Raw genomic sequence first — 20,629 nt, 5'->3', positions numbered from 1 at the left:
GTCCCCATAAGGATGGTAAAACCTGAGATCGTTGCGGGGATCAGCCAACGGTCCCCACTTCTCAAAAGGCTTATAAATCATACAGGAGGAGTTTTTTTTTTTGAGAAAGTAAAAATGCAGAATGTTTCCTGTGATGGGTAGGTTTAGGGGTAGGGGCAAGTGTAGGGGGATAGAATGTACAGTTTGTAAAAAACATTACATCTATAGAGAGTCCACTCAAAGATAGTAAACCAGACTTGTGTGTGTGTGCGCGTACGTGCATCAGGGCCAGTATAAATGTTGATTATATTGAGTGTTGTGCCTAACAGTTCCCTTTTACATTCACAATATAGCTCTGCCTCTTATTGTTCATAGCTTTATTGTTCAAACAGTTACCATGAACTGGGCTGTACAAAAGATTCTTTGAAACAGTTTGAGCAAGAAAAAATGTAGGGCAGGACTTTATCCATTAGTTAATAATTGGATGGTTGTGGTTTGCTATTTCTGCGATCTCATGTGATTGACAGATTGTCCCGTCCTCGTGTTGGTGAACACATCAGAGAGATGTCTCTGACAGAGGGAGGGGAAGTTATTTTGATTGAAGATTATGACGGCATGTGATTTAAAAAAAGAAAACAAAAGATGTGCACACTGCACAGTTAAATCATTTAAAATAAATACTGCAATATTCCATGAAAAAATAAGAATTGCCCATTTTGATTTCATGGTGACTTTAAGATTGATTTTAGGTGTAATATTTGGCTTAACACAGATGGTATTGGACTTCCGGTCCTCTGAGCTTCATTCTGCTGTTCTACGTCCTCTGATTTTAGAGATTTGATTGGTGTCGGCTATATGGTGTAACAGCGATATGCTTATCACACACTGCTGTTCCCTAGAGGAAGAGGACAGCCTGTCTCTTCACAGGAAACAAACAAACCAATCCATAATTTAAATCTCCTCTCCCCTTTCTCATCCTAAGGGGACGACGACGATGAAGAGTGTGGGGAAGAAAGGATGCCATCTTGCTTTGACTACGTGATGCACTTCCTGACTGTGTTCTGGAAGGTTCTGTTTGCGTTCGTGCCGCCCACCGATTACTGGAACGGTTGGGCATGTTTCATCGTGTCCATCATCATGATTGGTGTCCTCACTGCATTCATCGGAGACATTGCATCCCATTTCGGATGCACTGTTGGCCTGAAAGACTCTGTAACTGCGGTTGTGTTTGTGGCACTGGGAACCTCTGTGCCAGGTATTTTCCCTTTAAAAAAACACATTTCACTCCAAAATCAAGTTAATTATAAGATTTATTTACAACTATTTGTAAATTATTAGCACATTGAATTGAATGTAACTAAAAGTACTTTAAAATAATAATTATTAAAACAAATCATAATTTTATAATAACGAATTATATATAATTAATTTCATATTACATTTTTTGCTACAGTGATAATTTGGAGGGAAATGTGCTCAAAAGTGTTAAAAAATAATCTTAATTTACACAAAACTTCCATATTTGGATTTCAAGGCAAAGTATGAAATGAACTTGTTCTTTAGAAGTTTTATAAGATTGGAGCTATTTTTGCAGCTTGAAAATATTTATAATATTCTGTCTTTTTTATTCCAAAATCAGACACATTTGCTAGTAAGGTGGCAGCCACCCAGGATCAGTACGCTGACGCCTCCATCGGCAATGTGACGGGCAGCAATGCTGTGAACGTCTTTCTGGGCATCGGAGTGGCCTGGTCCATCGCTGCCATATTTCACCAGGCAAAAGGCGACACCTTCCGTGTGGAGGCCGGCACGCTTGCGTTCTCCGTCACCCTTTTCACCATCTTTGCCTTCATCTGTATCGCCGTCCTCATGTACCGCCGCAGGCCCGAGATCGGGGGGGAATTGGGTGGCCCGCGGACTCCCAAAATCCTGACCACGACGTTGTTTTTCAGTCTCTGGCTGATGTACATCATCTTATCCTCCATGGAGGCCTATTGCATCATCAAGGGTTTTTAAATCAGACACGAGATGATGCCGCAGACAGGATGCCGTCGTTAAAACAGGACTGATGTGACGAAAGGGTTCAAAAGAGGAGTTCAAAGCAGGTGTTTTATTGTGCATTGTTGTGTTATGCACTGTATGTTTTGTATGTGTGTGAATACACGTGTGTTTCTGCTGTTGAGATGATTCTAGTCTTCAAAGAGACTGTCTAAATATTTTTTTTAATTGACAGCTGTAAAGATTTCAGAGAATTAAGTATGGAAATGCTGATTTGTTGGACTTATTAAGCTTTTGGGCCTGTTCACACCAAGAATGATAATTATATTAGCATTCAGACCAGTGGACGATGACGTTCTGTTTATTGTAAGGAAGAGCTGCAGTTTTCTCATTTAAATACTCAAGCCCTTAAAGTGCCCTTATTATGCTATTTTAAAGTTTCCTAACAAGGTCTCCAACAACAGGTTTATATGAAAGCCCGTTTCCGCCACATATATAAAAAGAGTAATTTTTTTATAAAAAGAGAGACTTTTTTTTCTCGCAATTATTAGCTATTCAACCCAAACCTTGAGCAGGACGTTTCTCTGTGATTGTTCTCAGTTTGAGGTACATTACGAGATGTTTCAACTGTAATTCCTCACCATCAGCATTAACAAGTGTGCTTCCATGTGTATGTGTGTTTCTAATTTATTGCGGTACACATGCAGGAACTGTTTCAATAACAGCGCATACGTTAGCCCGGCATTTGCGTGAATGACTGATGTAACATTAAAGTTTGCAAACCTTAAAATATTTGCTCTATCCTTTATCTTTACTCAAAGTAGTAAGAATAACTGACAATCTGCATTAATGGACAGTTTGAAGGGGGGGGGGGCACTCAGTTTCAGTCAATCTAATGTCAATCTTGAGTACCTATAGAGTAGTATTGCATCCTTCATTATCCAAAAAGTCTTTAGTTTTATTATATTTATAAAAGAAATATAGGCTGTACCGAGTCTTTCCGGGGAAAAACGAGCGGCTAGAGGCGTATCGTGTGGGCGGAGCTAAAGAATGACGAGTGCGCACAAAGCGGTGACGTCCTCAAGCGTGGAGAAGAAAACGCTACCCTAAATATACCATGGCTATATCAATCAGATTCAACTAATACATATATGATCCAGAATCAGATCCAGAGGCTGAAATAAATTGAACAAGCGAAGCAAACACAGCAGGACGTCCGTCTCTGTGGTACGTACTGTATTTAGTGGCCTGTCAACATTTGTGTGTGTTTACTCGCAGTTTATGAGGACATGATTCGGTTTATTGACTATTGTATGTGACTAAACATTAGCCGTAGCAAGCAAAACGGTTTTGCACGTCAGACTAGTGTAACGTTATACAGAGAACAACAATGGAGTAACCGTTAGCGCATTTGAATGACGAAGCTCGCTTTGTGAGAATGCTAGGTTTATGTTTGGGTGGTTTTACAATAAACAAACTGAAACCTATAGTGGTCAGCTAAACAAATGTATTTAAACACACACCATAGATCGCATGCTCCATTGATAAATTAACTAACGTTATACACGATCGTGTTGTTTACTGATGTTTACTTACGCGACGATAGCCAACAGCACAGACATTTGAAGCAGTTTTACTCACCATCTGCTTCCAAAGCACGACGTGAACCTTTATCGTTGGGACTGCGCCGTCAAAAACACACTTCTTTGGTAACTGTTGATTTCGTGAAGTCCTGACAGCAGTGACCGTAGAGATCCACGTTTGGGACACGACTGAAGCGATCAGTGGCGTAGCACCAAATTTTGGGCCCTGGGTACAAACCATCTTGCTGGGCCCCCGTACCATATATGTGTATGTATAGAAAACTGACTTCTAAGGGCCCCCCCTGCCTCGGGCCCTGGTTACTCGGTACCCTTTATCCCCCCAGTCCGACGCCCCTGGAAGCGATGTTGTGAAGCTTCCCGTCATTTCTGCGTTCAAATCGGTTCAAATGCAGCGCTGCCTTCCCGAAATGCTGTGCGGGCGCATTAAAGTCGTTTGATGTCAGCCATAGGAATAAAGTGGAGCGCGGTGCGACAGACGTGTTCACGGACCTGCACCTGAGAGCAGTGTTTATGGGCGTGCATTTGCTCTCTCGCCTCTAGTCACGCGCGCGCACCCTACCGGGAGAAGAGCCCGTACGGCCCATACAAGGACCTTCCTCTCTGTCGACGTCAAGCCGACCCATACTCGAAAAAAACTCTCTGAAACTTGTGAGAAACCGGAAGGAGTATTTTTGGCACAGAAATACTCCATCAAACGTCCAACATTAGTTTTTGAAACTTTGTTTAGGATGGGAATCCAAGTCTTTAACAGTGTAAAAAGCTCAGTATGCATGAAACAGCATTTCACCCCCCCTTTAAGTAATAGTATCCCACAGCTGATTTATAGTTCAGTAATAAGTAAGACAGTAATAATGTGAGTTTGTCGGTTAGCCAGAGACCTACACGATATGAAACACAATACGCACAATAAGTAGACGGGGCAGTACGCTAATGTTTCGTCTTGATGACATCACAACAAAATTGCTTGCGATTCCTTTTAAAAAACGATTTGTTTAATTGACTCCGAGTCGACTGTTACTTTTGAGAAGTTAATATACGGTGCACTTTCAGATTTAAAACTTTGCAGGATGTTTTCATACACTTAGAACTATGTCACACACTACATGAAAGATAATTTTCAAAAATGCATAATAGGGATTCTGATTGGCTGTCAATGATTTCAGCTGGAAGAAACCGTTGTGAAAGTGATTTCAACTGTGTTGTATTTCTTTGCTGTTACTGTGGTGTGAACTCTGCTATTCTTTTACACTTATAAAGATTTTTATAACTGCATTTTTATCGCTATTGTTAGAGTTATTGTCCTTGGTGTGAACAGGCCTTTAGACTGAAATCTGTAATATGACAACAGCAGAGTAAATTTGATTCAAATGACATCTAAAATTCCAATGGCATCTAAGATGTCGGGGTTTTTTGGGGGGGGGGGTAAATGGTACAAAAATAAATTACATTTGAGTAACATTTTGTTACACATTCACTGTCATTTTAAATCTCAGTCATATACTTGAAACATTTTGTAGTTCACTAAACAGAAATCATTGTGTAAAGGAACTCAAAAGATGAAAATAGTGCATATTTGCAATGAAGACTTTTTGGACCTACAAACGGGTGTTTTAAACAATGGACGATGTCAACAGATGTTTTTTTCATTTAGATTTTAATGCATAAAAGTGTGGATTTGTGAGTATCATAAGCCTTTGACTTGATTTTATTTGAGATTTGCATAATTCAGTGTGTTCGATGTTTTTAAGTAGCCTAAAAATAGATTTAGAGAAAAACACTTTGCCACCTTCCAGCCTGGTTACATGGGACAGTGTCTCTCAGCTCTCCACAGACTTCATATAGCTAGAAGTCAGTTACTGAGGACAATCGAAAATAATATAAAATGTTTTGCAATATTTTGTGTCTAAATTTGTATATTATGTTTTATTTCATGAACTCTGAGACGTTTCCATGCGTTTCTAGTGCAGGTAACAGTAGTTTTAGTACATGCAATGAAACCTGAGCATTTAGTCAAGAAGATCTGTGAGAAAATGATTTGACTTCAGAATCTGTTGTTTTTATTATTTTAATAATACTATATGAGGAATGCATGTTATCTCTCCTGTGTTTTTGTGACTTATTCCTTCATAAAGAAAAGGCTTTTTTGTAAATCACAGTAGCCTACACCGCACATGTGTGATAAAAAAAGTCAACAGAGACATTGGGAATATGCTTTTATTGTATATAGTGTTCAGTCTTCAGATAGATAGGCTAAATCAGGATATATGACTATTTTATGGCTATTTGAGGACACTAGAGCACTGGTAAAAGCTTTTTTTCTTTTTCACCTTTTGGTCAGGCCATATCATTGCGCGCGCGCGCGCACACACACAAACACGCACACACACACACACGGGTGACATCACTATTTATATCTACTCCAGCCCGTGTCGCTCGACCCTCAGCTTCACTGACGGTACATTTCGCAGATATGTTGAAGTAGTTTTCCCTCGCTTGTGCGAGTGCTCGATACCTGTAAGTTTCATTTTTTATTAATGTCATCTGTATGAGAATGCAATCTTTATTTGGAACATTGTTTGTTGTTTCAACAATTTGAGTTTTGTCCTTTTTGTTTTCTGTGGCACACGCCAGACGTGTTGCCCCGACTTCGCCACCACAACAAAATAAAACTTTAGGACCTCATACAAAATAGCCGTTTTCAGAGTTTAGACAATGGCTTGTTGTGTGTATATTGATGATAGATAGTATGGCGCCCTCTTGTGGCAGAATAATTGAAATTCCTGTACAAACAAATCCAGCATAATATCCATATCAAACTGTTATGAATATTATGATTGGTTTTACTGATGCTTCATTTCACTCATAAACACAGCTGCCACACCGTTTGTCCATTCATTTTCCATTTTCACTTATCATTTGTGATTAATGGGATTTTAAATAAATAGAAGTTTTACTCACAAAGAGCATTTATTAGACTGCATTGTATACATGTAGCCCAATCATTTGGAACTGAGCATAACTAGAACAATTTATGTACACTATAGAGTAAACTTCCCTGTTAGTTCCAGGTCAGTGTTGTTATTGATAACTATTCAAATGTTTTCAATAATTAAAGGGATAGTTCACATAAAAATAAAAATTACTCCATGATTTATTCCGCCTTAAGCCATTCTGCAAGCCAGAAAGGTGGTAAAGACATCATTAAAATAGTGACTACAATGGTTCAACCGTAATGGTATGAAAGAATACTTTTTGGGCGCAAATCCTTTTTTTAAATAAATAATGTCTTTATTCAACTATTTCTTCTCATCTGTATCAGTCTCCTACGTAGTAAACACAGCATGTCTAATTTCTACATCAGAACGCCGACTCACCATTGGCTGACACTGTTCACGTGAGCAGCACAAAGCATGCGTGTGATGCTGATGCAGGAGCCAATAATGAGGCGGCGTTCAGACGTAGAACCTTGAGGTGCTGTTCTGGTTTTACAAATAGCACAAGAGACTGACATGGGAGAGAAGTGATTGTTGATTAAAGTTGTTATTTTTTGTGCACAAAAGTATTCTCATCGCTTCATAACATTAAAGGGTTAGTTCAAACCGTTCAAATCTTTATTTGAAAATTGGAGATCTCTATTTGAACTATTTTACTACCTTTCTGGGCCTTGAAAGTTGCAATGATGTTGCTGAAGGGTTCAGAAACCTCTTGAATTTCATCAAAAATATCTTAAATGTAGATGAACAAAGGTCTTCCAGGTTTGGAATGACATGAGGGTGAGTAATTAATGACAGAATTTTCATTTCCGGGTGAACTAACCGTTTAAAAATAAAGCTGAAATCAAATCAAATGTTGACTTGAAATTAAGTACTAAAATGACTAAAAATAAAGTTAAACAGAAATATAAAAAATACACTAAAATAAAACCTATTTCAAAATCATTTAACTATAATAGTAACACTTGCTCCTTGTTTTTCAGGACCATGGCACTCAATATAAATATTAATATAGGGAAAAAACGTATTTATAATATATCGACAAATCAGCTATACACTAATCATTTTTAGCTTATGAACTGCTTTTCTTGAATAATACATCATAGCCGATAGCTGCGAGGTGATATTAATGCCATTGTTTTATATTTCTGCACAGGTGGGCTAGTATTCTTCTTGAAAAAGAGAAAGCAGAAAAACATTCTGGCACTGCTTAAAATGAGTCGCCATATGTCTGACAAGAATATTAACACGAATAACAGCCGAAAAACTGCCGAAGTTCCCATGAAGCAGTTTGGTTTCTTCATAGACCTTTATTTTTTCATTATAATATTTGATTTACGATACACTTTCAGAAACACAGTAGAAGTTTAGAGGCAAACAGTACAGTTTAAGAGATATGTTACTGTTTTGGCTCAGTTTGGAAAACAACATCCTGCATTTAATATAATCCTCGTCGCTTTATTTTAGCGTTGCTTCGTGTGGAATGGAAGGATTTGTATTTTCAGCAATGACGTGACGTCATGAGCAAGGCTGGTAGATTCGAGAGCATCCACTTTAATAAGCATGCTGCCATATTACGATTGCACTGCTAGTGACAGCCACGTTCAAGTTCTGAATCTTCAGAGACATTTCATCCAATCACGAAATTGCATATCCACGTCTTAGATCTCAAGACTTCTTGTGTGTCTTTGATTTTTCAATCTTTTTGAATATCGTCCACCAGCTGTTACCCAACGGTGATATATATGCAATCATGCCTTTATACATTTGTCTGATGTGGTGACATCGCTGACATGAAGCGTCCTGTTCATCCCTGATTGAATTCTTTCGCCGTTTTTTTATTTGAAATGTCAGCTTTAGTTTGGAGCCGATGGTTAGTCGTCTTGTATCCATTTGCACGTGGTTGGGAAACCAAAAGGTATGCTTTAATCACATGATAAAAAATAATACCGACCGTGATGAGGGCAATCATTTGAATTTCAGATGGTTTGCATAAAAAATTGTGGCTCAGATCCTAAGTGTCACCTGATCCAGAGAATGACTGCATCACAACAACCCAAAAACATACACTTACCCATTTCAGAGCAAATGTTTTGTTCATTATATTCACATATACTGTATATTTGTGTGTATTTTCTTTTTTATGTGTGTGAATTCTAAGCAAATGTGTGTAGAAGACACGCAGGAAATGCAACAGTCTTCGTTCTGTATAACCTCAACACATCTCAAAAGAGCCCCACAAAGGTATCGGAAATCTACAAGACATTCAGAACTGCTCCATACAGCATGGAGTCCCACTTGAATCCGTTTTACTAAAGCGCCAAGTGCTGATTAATTGTTTTGCTGGGTCCTCCAGGCCACAGCGCTCATACAGATGACTCCCTTGCCGTTTTGGAGCGAAGAGCCTTTGTACGGCTCAAGAAGGGATAAGTTGTGCAGATACAACCTGACGCCACTGTTAGGCCCAGACTGACCCATGCACAAAAGATGGACCATCCGTAACCGTGGTCCACGTCACCGGGCAGACCGTAGATGAAAGGAGGGTTCCTGGATAGGTCATATGACACACTGGCTGCGTAGGTGCACAGTGAAATTGTGCAAAAGATTCCTGTGGAAAAGAAGAATCTTTGAGGTTACTGATCCAAGACATGAGACTGGTGATTGGTTAGCGGTTTCTTAATATTTATTTAAAGGTGTCATAAACTGGAACTGAAACTTTTTTCTTTTTTTATACTGTTGTCTGAGTCAACAGTATAAAATGACGTTCATATGTTTTTTACATTCAAAAACATCATAACTAATAAGTAATAGGCTATTTTCTACACTGGTTTTGTGGCTCTCTCCAAAACGTTGGGTTTTGATGGGTGTGCCGTACTGGAGACTTGGAAGTAAATGCCCATGGCAAGGATTGGATAAGATTTGCATATTTAATGAGCTTCAGCACCGCTGTCATATCTAGGCCCCTTCCACACGAAGCCAGAGCTTTTTGTATCCGATCTTTTTTTTCCCTCGTATCTGCGTTCACACGAGAGCTATAAAATGTCTCAAAACGATGTAGTATATATGCCAGGCCAGTGTGTGGCTATGTAATTCTACAACAGAAATACACTAAAACCAGAGAAAAAGAGTTATGGAAAGAAGGGGTAAAGCAATGGTTGGAAGTGAGGCACAATCTCACAATAAAATAACAATAAATACATTTGCTACTTAACAGATGTGTTTTATTAACACCTTCCCGACCCTAAACATACCCTTACAGTAATGCAAATACGGCAATTAAAGGATGCAATATTGATGTGCGCATGCCCGGCAGTGCCCATAGTTGTATCCCTTAACTCTTTCACCGTGCTGGACGTAGTGTGATGATATCACCATTTTGCAAAATATACAGATTGGCTGTACACACGAAAATGGAAGATTGTCGTTTTCAGATTTATCCACTTTGGGACCCAGTTTCAAAAAATATTGGATTCATGCTTTCAAAACGCCGGATCTGTGTGGACGAAAAATAGATGCGTATACAGCTAAACGCGTCTCCGTGTGGTTCACATGAGGGAGAGATAATTTTGAAAACGGCAACTGCAAATATTCTCTTGACCACAGGGCTCGTAAACGTCTTTATCAAACAAACACAATGATTTATTTCTCATCCACCCACAACTGATTGGAATATTGTTTCTGTATTACATTGCCCGCACGATCGTCCGATATAAGCGTGAACAGCCCGTGCACAGACACACACACACGCAGGGCCCTATCTTGCACCCAAGCGCAATTGACTTTGTACACCGACGCATGTGTCATTCCTATTTTGCACCCGCGCAAAGCGCGATTTTTTTTTTTTTGCAAATCATAAATTGTTACACTAAAAAAATATTAACACATGAGATGACGGAAATCATTGTGCTGTGCCACGAAGATGTGAAAAAATAGGCATAAATCTAGCTTACAAATTATTCAGGCTGTGAACCGCTCCTGGCGTGCGCCTGGTAAATACGCCATAATAATAGCAATCCATAATGGAACTTGCGCACCTGCTTTTAAAGGGAATGTTGGGTGACGCTCTGATTGGTTTATTTACGTTACGCCCAAACCACACCTATGAATAATGAAGCTACTTCAGACCAACCCATTTTAGATTTGCGCCGGGCGCAAGAGCCATTTATCCCGCCGGAAAAATAGCAACAGCGCCGAGACCCGCCCACAAAGTTACTTGCGCTTCGTGCTTTGACACTTGCGTTTCAGATCGTTAAAATAGAGCCCACAGACACAAACACGTGCGCAACCAGATCAAGAAAGAATTTTCTTGACGGGTGTATGTTTTGGTAGCCCGTCTGGAAAACACACAGCCCCCGTACTACTATTACTATGCTACATATAAAAAAGACGTTTTACTCACATAAGTTTGTTGGTGGGCGGGTTTACTGAATTACACATTCTGTAGAGGTGTTTTGTCACGCAATGACGTAAGGATGAAGCACACGATTGTTTTCTGGGCCTGGTGTTATAAAAGCTTTTCTTTGACTAAAAAGGTTTTCAGCTTTGAAACTTACAGGATAATCTTATATCACCGTTACCTTTTATATATCAAAATCACTTTTATACCTTAGGGTACCGCCCTAGTAACAGAACTGTACCTTTTTTTCTGAGTGTAGTCAGATAGACAGATAGACAGATAGACAGACAGATAGATATTTAGAAACAGACAGATAGACAGAGGATAGAAAGATAGATAAATATATATTAAGAAACACAGACAGACAGATAGATGGATAGATTTAATAATGAATAGTTTGAGTGAATTAACTTTCTGCGGCCAATACCTCATACTGTATGGCATCGTACATTTGGTTTGAAACTTACGTTGCGACTAAAAAAAAAAAAAAGTTCTGTATACAGTAGTATGAATATGGGTAGTATAAATGAAATTTTACATTCACAATATTGCCACAACTCTTTTTTCCGAAGGAAATCCTGGGATTTTTAATGACCACAGAGAGTCAAGTTAAAAGTTAAGTTGTGAGTGGGAGTGAAATGATGAAGGACAAAATCGAGTCGCTGGCAGATCAGGCTAGGTTAACCCAGTCTACATTTTATCTATATAGAGCAGACTTTTTTAACGGTCACAAAGTAAATTCAAATTCAAATGTAGTACCTGATCAATATGCGATTTCGGATGCAGCGTGAATAAAATTTGGACGTAGGGACTACTACGTCCGCCATTTTGTTACTGTCATGTGACATACCCGTGTGAGGTGCCATTCATAAATCCTCTCCTGTGGCCTCATGGGATGTTCAAGAGTTCATTGAATTCGTGCCAATATAATTACTTTTTAAAGACAGTATGCTGGTTTTGAATACTATTTCTGAATTAATCAATGTTTTTGAACGAATCAGTTGAAATTCCCTTACAAAGACATTCATTTGCCTCCACCTACTGGTGTAATGTTGTAACCTACAGAAAGTCACTGAAAAATCCCCACTACTAATAAATACTTTTATATATATTTCACTATTTTGATCACTTAAATACACACCCACACACACACACACACACACACACACACACACACACACACACACACACACACACACACACACACACACACACATGCAAGTCAAGGGAAATAAGACAGAAGGAGAGACGTGGGAGAATGAACAAGGTAGACAACAACTTGGAAAGGAAAGAGAACCACCTACGAGAAAGCGCGCGACTGGGTGAAACGAGTAACAAGAAGCCAAGAAAAAAAGAAGAAAAAGTTAAACAAGTCCGAATAAGCAGAATTGTGTACCTGCCATTAGGAACAGGAGTCCAGACACATGCTGGGTGAGGCTTTCCTCCCAGAAAAATCCCACCGCGGCCACAATGCTTCCACACAGCATTACGGCAGCAGCCATACCCAAGAACCCCGCCGTGATGCGCCGCAGATCTGAAAAACACAGAAAAAACACACTGTTGCCATGACTACCACCCACTTAGCCAACAACTCGCACTTCATAGCTATGGGTAACACCTTATCTTTAAGAACTTTCACTGAGCTGTGTGGGCTCAATAATCGCTTCTGACTCCATGCGAAGTTTTGGAGCTGCTGATTGCAGTTATTGATTCAGTGAGTTTAATTTGGAGGTATATCACATTATAGAATCTGATTGGGACACATGCATGGAGGAAGAAAAGCTTAATTAGAGACATTTTAACAAGGGCTGTAATTAAGGCTCGCAGGCTCCCTCCAGACTTGCTAAGTTACGACATCACAAGAGCTAATGTGATTCCTTCCAACAGAAAATGACATTTGACCAAGTTTGTGTACACAAAACAATACCGTGGGGAAAATAATCATATCGTGGAGATGCAAGAAAAGGTTATGATTACATATTCATGAGAGGACATGCAACAACCGCATTAAGACAAAAAACATGAGCTGTATTCTTATTATGGAATGGACAATAGATCCCAATGGTTCTTTGTCTTAAAATTCTCTATCTTAAAATTGTATTATATATTTTATATCATATAAAATATGATATATCATATTTTATGATACCTTTTGGCACTTGGAAGGGTTCAGTTGGAGCAAATGTTTATAACATCATCATCACTGTCCTCATCAGAGCTCATTTCCCAGTACATTCAGCATCTCAAACATATTCTTACATTTTCAACATCTTCAAAATCAATATAGAAGCTGACAGCTTCTTCACCAGATCCACCTTTAAGTGACAGTGGCTCTGATATTTGATTGGGTTCAGTACTTGCTCTTGAGTCATTTCAGGTTTTGCTGATGCTACTTCCTATTATTTTGTTTTCTTCCTGTGGTAACTGTCAGAGTAAAGGTGAATTGCACTTTTTCAGTCATCAAAGATTCAATTATTGCTGTGCAGAAAAAAATATACTTACACTTTTACACACCTCGGGTCATTAGCGACCCTATACAATTTTTACAAAAAATGAATGGGAAAACAGGCATTCTTGTATCATTTTATGTATATATTTTTTTGTTATATTGTTTATGATGAATTGTTTGAGGAATACAAAGAAGGCTGATGTCTATCTTTAAAAAAAATGAATGAGGAGGAGTGTAGTGAATGATGTCCCGCATCACTAAAGACCCGAGGTAAGGGTTTAAGTGTTAAACAGCATGTAAACTTACTTTATCACTATATATTTTTTAAATAACCTGTTAAACATGATAGTATAATATAATATTTTTTATTTATTTTTGGCATAAATGTTTTTTAATTGAGTCAATAACCCTTTAGGGATTTTGTCTAAGAAAGGAAGCACATATTTTGGATAATATTTATGTTATTATTTTCACTCCCTAAATATCAATGAAATTAAATGCATTGATTATATTGCATTAATACCAAATAACATAATTTTCCTTTTCAAAATACAATTACTTGTTAAAATCCAGATCCTCAGTATGGTCCTGCTAGTTCAACTAGCTACATAAATACAATGTGTTTTACTAATAAGCATAATACAAATAAATGTAACTGAATTAAGTAAAAAATCATAACCATAATCAAAAAACTGTCAGAGCAAAATAATATTTTTTATGGTAAGCATCCTGTATCCCAAGCAAGTCTTCTGTATGTTTTTACATGTATTGCACTGCACAGTTTTCACTATGCAAAGCACACTTAACTTCAGCTTGCATGCACTGCTTAACATTCAATGCATATCAAGAGCTACATAAGGCAGTGAGGAAGCTTTGGGTGACTTACGTAAGAGGTGCCACTCGTCCTGCTGTATGGTCCTTGTCAGGTTGAGAGGGATGTTCCTGAGTCTAATGGGTTGGGAGAAATGGTACTTGACAGAAGTGCATCGGTCTGCAATACCTGCATAGGGATCACACACTCGTTTAAGAAAAATTCTGCCTTTCAAATGCAGCTAAAGGTCTTACCAATCAAATCCCTCCCAAATCTCCTGGAATGCGATGCTAGTTGTTCATAAAAAAACGCTTTCTTGCTTCCTCCTAAAATCCTTGCGATGTTGTTTCTGTAATAATGCATTTCTGTTTGCACTAATCTCTGCTACTTTGTTTGTTTTGTTTGTCTTTGTTTCCCTGGACGTTCCAGCACTGGGCCAAGAACAAGTATAGAGCCAAGCACTGCTGAAACACCGCCTCCCCGACAGAGTGACCTTCTGTCATTATTTCCGCCTGGGTTCACACCGTACCACACAGATTTGGCAGGCGTTGTGAGTTGATTCTGATAGCCGAGCAGAGACTGCAGTAATCACGCGGAAAGCCTAAGATGCATAGTTAAGTAAAAAAGACACTGTCTGGGTTACGGTCAGATACAGACACTTCATTCACTCTAAAAAATAAAAAATGAATTCAGTCTGGCAAGTTCCTATCAGTTTCTTAAAACCGTGTGGGTGAAATTGAAATATGCCTTCTCTGAACTGACTACATTAAATTTAGAGCCAAGCCAGCGAGAAACCTCGAAAAAAGGCTAGATGTGCACTTCTGTATTCACTGATAATGAATTCAACTCTGTAGGTTTTCTCACAGTGTTGCAGCCATGTACTTTAATGAATACTGTCTAAAGCATTCCCAACCTGTTGACCAATTTCCCATGACTTTTCCTATCGTGATTACTGCCTAAGCGTTTTTTAAATATCATAATAATATCATTCTAACCAATTTATAGCTGTGTGTGTGTGTGTGTGTGTGTGTGTGTGTGTGTGTGTGTGTGTGTGTGTGTGTGTGTGTGTGTGTGTGTGTGTGTGTGTGTGTGTGTATGTGTGTATGTTTTTGTGGCATATGAGGACACAAAAGTGTATAATGACATGGGTATGACATAGATATTACGGAGAGGGTGAAATATGAGGACATTGGCCATGTCCCCACTTTTCAAAATGCTTATAAATCATACAGGATAAAATTTTTTAGAAAGTAAAAATGCAGAATGTTTCCTGTGATGGGTAGGTTTAGGGGCAGGGGGCAGTGTAGGGGGATAGAAAATACGGTTTATACAGTATAAAAACCATTACACCTATGGAATGTCCCCATATGTCACAAAAACAAATGTGTGTGTGTGCGTGTGCGTGTGTGTGTGTGTGTGTACATATACAGCATATATATCTATCTATCTATATATATATATATATATATATATATAGCTCTGGAAAAAAATAAATGTACATATGTATAGTATGTGTATGTGGGCCTATAAATATATTTAAAGATTATGATAGAGACACCAAGGTCATGGGATCAATTCTCAGGGAATGAATAAACTGGTAAAATGTATGAATGCCACACAGGATGCTTTGAATAAAAGTTTCTGCCAATTGCATATTGTAAAATTATACACATTTTGTATTTACTTGATTTATAAATATGTGGGCTGTAATCCTAATATTTTCATGAAATGGAATATAAATAGTTTTATAATATATTTTACTCCTACTGGTACATTTAAATATATCACTAGCAAACATCAAGAAACAAGTGATGAACAGAAATAAATGGAGTTTTGATCTTCCGGTTGTCATGGGGCCCTCAACCCAAGCTGATTCCATTGTGATCTGATGAGATGCTCTTTAGAGTGCCTTTCTTCTTTGATGGGTTGGTTCGGGGACTCACAGTAATAGACTGTGACACAAATCAAAGCCTGGGTGCTGAAGGTCAAGTGATCTGTGTGACTTTGGGCTTGATTTAAATGCGAGGTGGCATGCGGCTTCCGCTTTTAATCTTGACATGATCAGATCTCTATAATCTGTATTGACTAAGAATCATCACTCATTTCCTGTGCTTTTTTTCACCTTGAGACTTTCATCTCTTTCAAAGGAAACTTTTGCCAAACAGCTGGCTTGGTTGGCAATTTAATAAAGTTTTGTTCTGTTGAGATCTATCATGCATGAAATTGATTTGCAGAAAGTGCCTTTGCAGTAAAATAAACAGGTCAAGAGAGAGACAAAAAATGTCAGGCACTAGTGTCAGCAAAAAGTCCATTAAGCTTAAGTTAGGATAAGTGTCAGAACAAAAAGGATTAAATCGATATTTCTTCCAGGAAACGAGTATGCATAAGCAATATATTCATCCACACTCACCTATGTTTTTGACGCAACATGCAGACTATCATCATCCTCATCATCATCATCATCACTCGCCTGCACACTTAGCGTCTGTCAAACAGCCAGAACTATGAAAATAGTATTAACAATTCCGGTTCCGATTTTACTCCTTAACGACTTAATAACGACTTAAATATTCGGAATGATGAGATGATTTCGTGTTAGCCAACACTTTTTCAATTCGCCCTTCTCTTTAGATCCGGCATAAGGCTATGCAATCCTAACATTTTATTAAAAAAACAATCAAAAACATTAATTTATTCATTTATACAATACGCTACTTGTCACAGCAAGATTCAGAATGCACTTTATATGCATCTTATAAACAACCAGTCAGAAGCTGACTGCACTGATTTAGACGTGTCACGATCCTTGATTAACAATCGACTGATTAATTATAGTGTTTATATTCACTGAAAAGAACCGACTCCTAAGAATCATTTGTTCGGTAATCTGACTACTGTGGTCGCGCTGTCAGTTTACTTTTTTATCTGAAAAGAAACGGCTCATTAGAATCATTCGTTCAGGAATCGAACTACACTAGTGCCGCTCTGTGTTTGAGTCAACTAAAAAGAGCCGACTCATAAGAGTCATGCGTTCGGGAATCGGTTAGCACTAGTCGCGCGTGTTTGTTCGCGTTATAGATTTAATGCAGACAACGCTGTATGATTATTGTAGCTGTAGAAAGAGCACGTTTGAGAAGCCTAACAGAACTGAACTTCATTAACAGTCCCTTCGTTTCGGATAGGATACTATTAAAACAGTTCTCGCCCTAGTCTAAGCAAACATTTGGACGCTTTTCAGCCTGTGTTAAAACGAACTTTCCAGTTCTTACCCTTCGAAATGAGTTTGTCAATATCCCCGTCCATTCCCTGGAAGTAGCATTTTCTCCAAAGTCCAGAGTAGGTGGAGAAGAGCGGGCGCCCGCACTCCGTCTCCAAAATGCCCATGCCCAAAATCGCCCTCCAGTTCTCCAACAGTTCCTCCTCTCGACTCCCTACATGGATGGGTTTCATGAGAGCCAGGTTGCGCTTCGCATTCCCACTGTCCACCAGAGGCAGGTGATAGATGGGCATCTCCCTGTTCTTCTGGTCGTTGGACTCCGAGCCGTACTGGTCGCAGTTCTCCTTGTGTCTCCTGGTGTCGGTTTCGTACCAGTGGTCGGTAAAGATCGCCGTGACCAGCAGCATGAGCGCGAGCAGGCTCATGGACAAGCTGAACGCCGTTACAAGAGCCCGTTTCTCCATGTCTCCAACATCCGCGCAACTCACTCAGTCATCTCTCACATGAAGCATACTTTCCTCGCCTTTTCCCGGGACAATGCACCGCTTTGAGCAGCGATCTCTCATCACAGGTGAATGCGCGGAGTGTGTCTGCGCGTGCGGTACTGTGGGCATCTGTATGGGGATGAGCGATGGCCGTGCGTGTGTGTTTACCTGCACTCCGGTCGGCGTTTGTGCATCTTCCTTTATCCGCAGTAGCCGCTTGTCTTACTTTCCCTTTTCCTGTAAAGAATGATGCATCCACGCAGAAAGAGATTTCGCCGTCCAACTGAACGCGCGTGTGGGAATGTCAAGGTTGTCGCGCGCTTACTGTGCCAACAATAGCTATGGGTGTGTCAAGGAGACAGGCGAGGCGGTTTCCTGCGAGCGCGCGACTGAACTGTTATGATGATGATGATGATGACTAGTTTGACCAGGCAAACATCAATGCAGACCATTATGCAAAGGGGAAAAACAACTTAAAAACTTGATTCAACAGCAAAATATTTTGAAGAAATATTTTTTTAGTAGCCTACTCTAGGGTCTGATATGATACAAATTATAAATCGTTTAATGCAATACTTGCGTCCATTTTTAGAACATTAATTCCAACCATCTTTTTTTTTTTTTTTTTTTTTTACTTTTAAAAAAAACATAATTCACAATATTTGGGAATTAAAAGGTCTTTATAGGCCAGTTACTCAAAACGTAACTTTCATAACAAGGTCAAAAAACACGTATAACTATTATATTGTGTTCCCCAAAGAATTGTTCCATAAAAATTCCTTTTTATTAGTGTGAAGAGTATTTGAATAATCTAAAGGTTCCATGAATGTTAAAGGTCCTTTATGTAACCATTAATGCCAGTATAAATGTAGCTTATATGACATGCATATGATTAAAAGATGAACCAATATTTGGTCATTTTGTATTGGTTAATGAATGTGCATATTTTTTAAATATACATATATACATATAAATAATAATAATAATAATAATAATAATAATAATAATAATAATAGGCTAATAATAATAATAATTATATATATATATATATATATATATATATATATATATATATATATATATATATATATATATATATATATATTATGTATTAGATAAAAAATAGGTATCTAAAACCAATATTATTTGTAATAATTAAGAATAATTAATAACCCTCACTGGACTATCACTGCATCATATAGACGCAAAAGATAGAGAGGAACTAAAAATGAATAAAATTGTGCTCATTGAATAAAAACCTGAACAATGGAACACATCTAGAACAGCCAAAGTACCTCTCTGAGCTATACAGGCCAAGTGTATGTGCGTTGGTTGTTTGATAACTGCCGTCATGCTGAGACCTTGATCTGTGCCAGTGCATGCTTTAATAATCAGTCAATAAATTGCATCCTGGATGTGTGCCTGGCATTTGAGAAATAAATTAGACTCAATAGTCCTGGCTCATAAAACCTTCATAACAACCACATGGTGTAAGTACAAATGTGTTCAGAAGCTCACTCTTGGCACACACTCCTCTGTGATTCGGAAATAAACAGCGCTGAATCACAATCCTGTCTGAGCTGAAAGAGAAAAAGATGGAGGAAGAAGTATGAGACTGTTTTGTAAGTCACAACCACATGGAGAATCCTGACAACTGTTAATTTGTCAACTGTCAGTTTGTCACATATTTGGAGAGATATATGTGAGAAAACAGAGCACAAACTGCCTTGTGTGACTCCCGAAATGAAGAAAATCCATGTAGAAAACCACAACCCTTCACTGTTATCATTGCATACAAGTCAGAAAATAACAGTAAATTACAAAATATTAAACCTACTACAACCAATGATCTAACAGTGAAGGGACATTTCATGTACAAAATCACACTAGAAACAGCTTTGCAAGGAAATCAATAAAGTCATAAAAATCATGTTTTAGTCATGTTTTAATTTTTGTCACTTAAGTGCCCTAAATAAATTCTATTCTATTCTATTCTATTCTATTCTATTCTATTCTATTCTATTCTATTTTTATTCTATTCTATTCTATTCTATTCTATTCTATTCTATTCTATTCTATTCTATTCTATTCTACACTGAATATTTGTCTCTATCTTTGGTGTCTTAAAGTAGACTTTTGTAAAATAATTACATATAATTTTGACTTTTTTTGCATGTGAAGTCATCTGAACTTCTGGCAAAAAGTTAGTCAGTGACAGAGCAAAACTTCTGCTTTTGTATGCAAACATGAATTCATCACGTCGTTAAGTTAAATGATTGTTATAGCCTACATTACAATATATTATGTTTTATTGCTAGTTTTATTTAATGTAGGCTATAGGCTATAGGAATCTTTTTTTTTTTTTTTTTTTTTTTTTAATCTCTCTGGATTTCATAATTATTTCTTTACTTCTTCACTGGATCAAGAGTGCATCTTTTTAAATAAAAGTTAATTGTGCACTGTAGGCCTTAGCATTAAAGATCATAATATATAACTGTGTCCCTCACCATATGCTATATTTAGACTTCAAAAGAAGAAAATGAAATAAATATAACGCTATTTCAGAGTTTCGATTTGTGTAAAATATTCCTCAGAAGCAGGTTATCTACTGTTGCCTATGCGCCTCTGGTCATCTGACCCAACCCATCCTCCTCCTGTCTTCATCCTCCCATTCCAAGCATTCTCCGCTCTACGAGC

At 38.2% G+C, this 20,629-nt stretch overlaps 2 protein-coding genes across 6 annotated transcripts in view; one reads left to right on the top strand and one right to left on the bottom strand.

Moving 5' to 3' along the window:
- The window catches only part of slc8a1a (solute carrier family 8 member 1a), a 52,520-nt gene extending 50,039 nt beyond the window's left edge, over positions 1 to 2,481 (top strand). For both annotated transcript variants that reach the window (XM_067431770.1, XM_067431771.1), the window contains exons 10-11: positions 962 to 1,234; positions 1,619 to 2,481. In XM_067431770.1, coding sequence (XP_067287871.1) covers positions 962 to 1,234; positions 1,619 to 1,995 — 650 coding nt within the window. In that variant the 3' untranslated portion in view covers positions 1,996 to 2,481. The remainder of the gene's footprint in view (positions 1 to 961; positions 1,235 to 1,618) is intronic.
- The window catches only part of tmem178a (transmembrane protein 178a), an 89,441-nt gene extending 71,097 nt beyond the window's left edge, over positions 1 to 18,344 (bottom strand). For 2 of the 4 annotated variants that reach the window (XM_067431774.1, XM_067431773.1), the window contains exons 1-3: positions 17,500 to 18,344; positions 14,306 to 14,419; positions 12,367 to 12,504 (exon numbers count right to left, since the gene is read on the bottom strand). In XM_067431774.1, coding sequence (XP_067287875.1) covers positions 12,367 to 12,504; positions 14,306 to 14,419; positions 17,500 to 17,911 — 664 coding nt within the window. In that variant the 5' untranslated portion in view covers positions 17,912 to 18,344. Of the gene's footprint in view, positions 1 to 7,861; positions 9,183 to 12,366; positions 12,505 to 14,305; positions 14,420 to 14,484; positions 15,227 to 17,499 lie in introns of those variants that run through there. The other 2 variants (XM_067431772.1, XM_067431775.1) reach the window with 2 other exon arrangements.
- Positions 18,345 to 20,629: the final 2,285 nt, after the last annotated feature.

This window comes from Pseudorasbora parva, chromosome 22 (assembly GCF_024679245.1).
Source record: "Pseudorasbora parva isolate DD20220531a chromosome 22, ASM2467924v1, whole genome shotgun sequence".
In the NCBI taxonomy this organism is placed as follows: domain Eukaryota; kingdom Metazoa; phylum Chordata; class Actinopteri; order Cypriniformes; family Gobionidae; genus Pseudorasbora; species Pseudorasbora parva.
The sequence above is the reverse complement of the archived record's forward strand: the minus strand, read 5'-3'. Positions and strand labels throughout refer to the sequence as shown.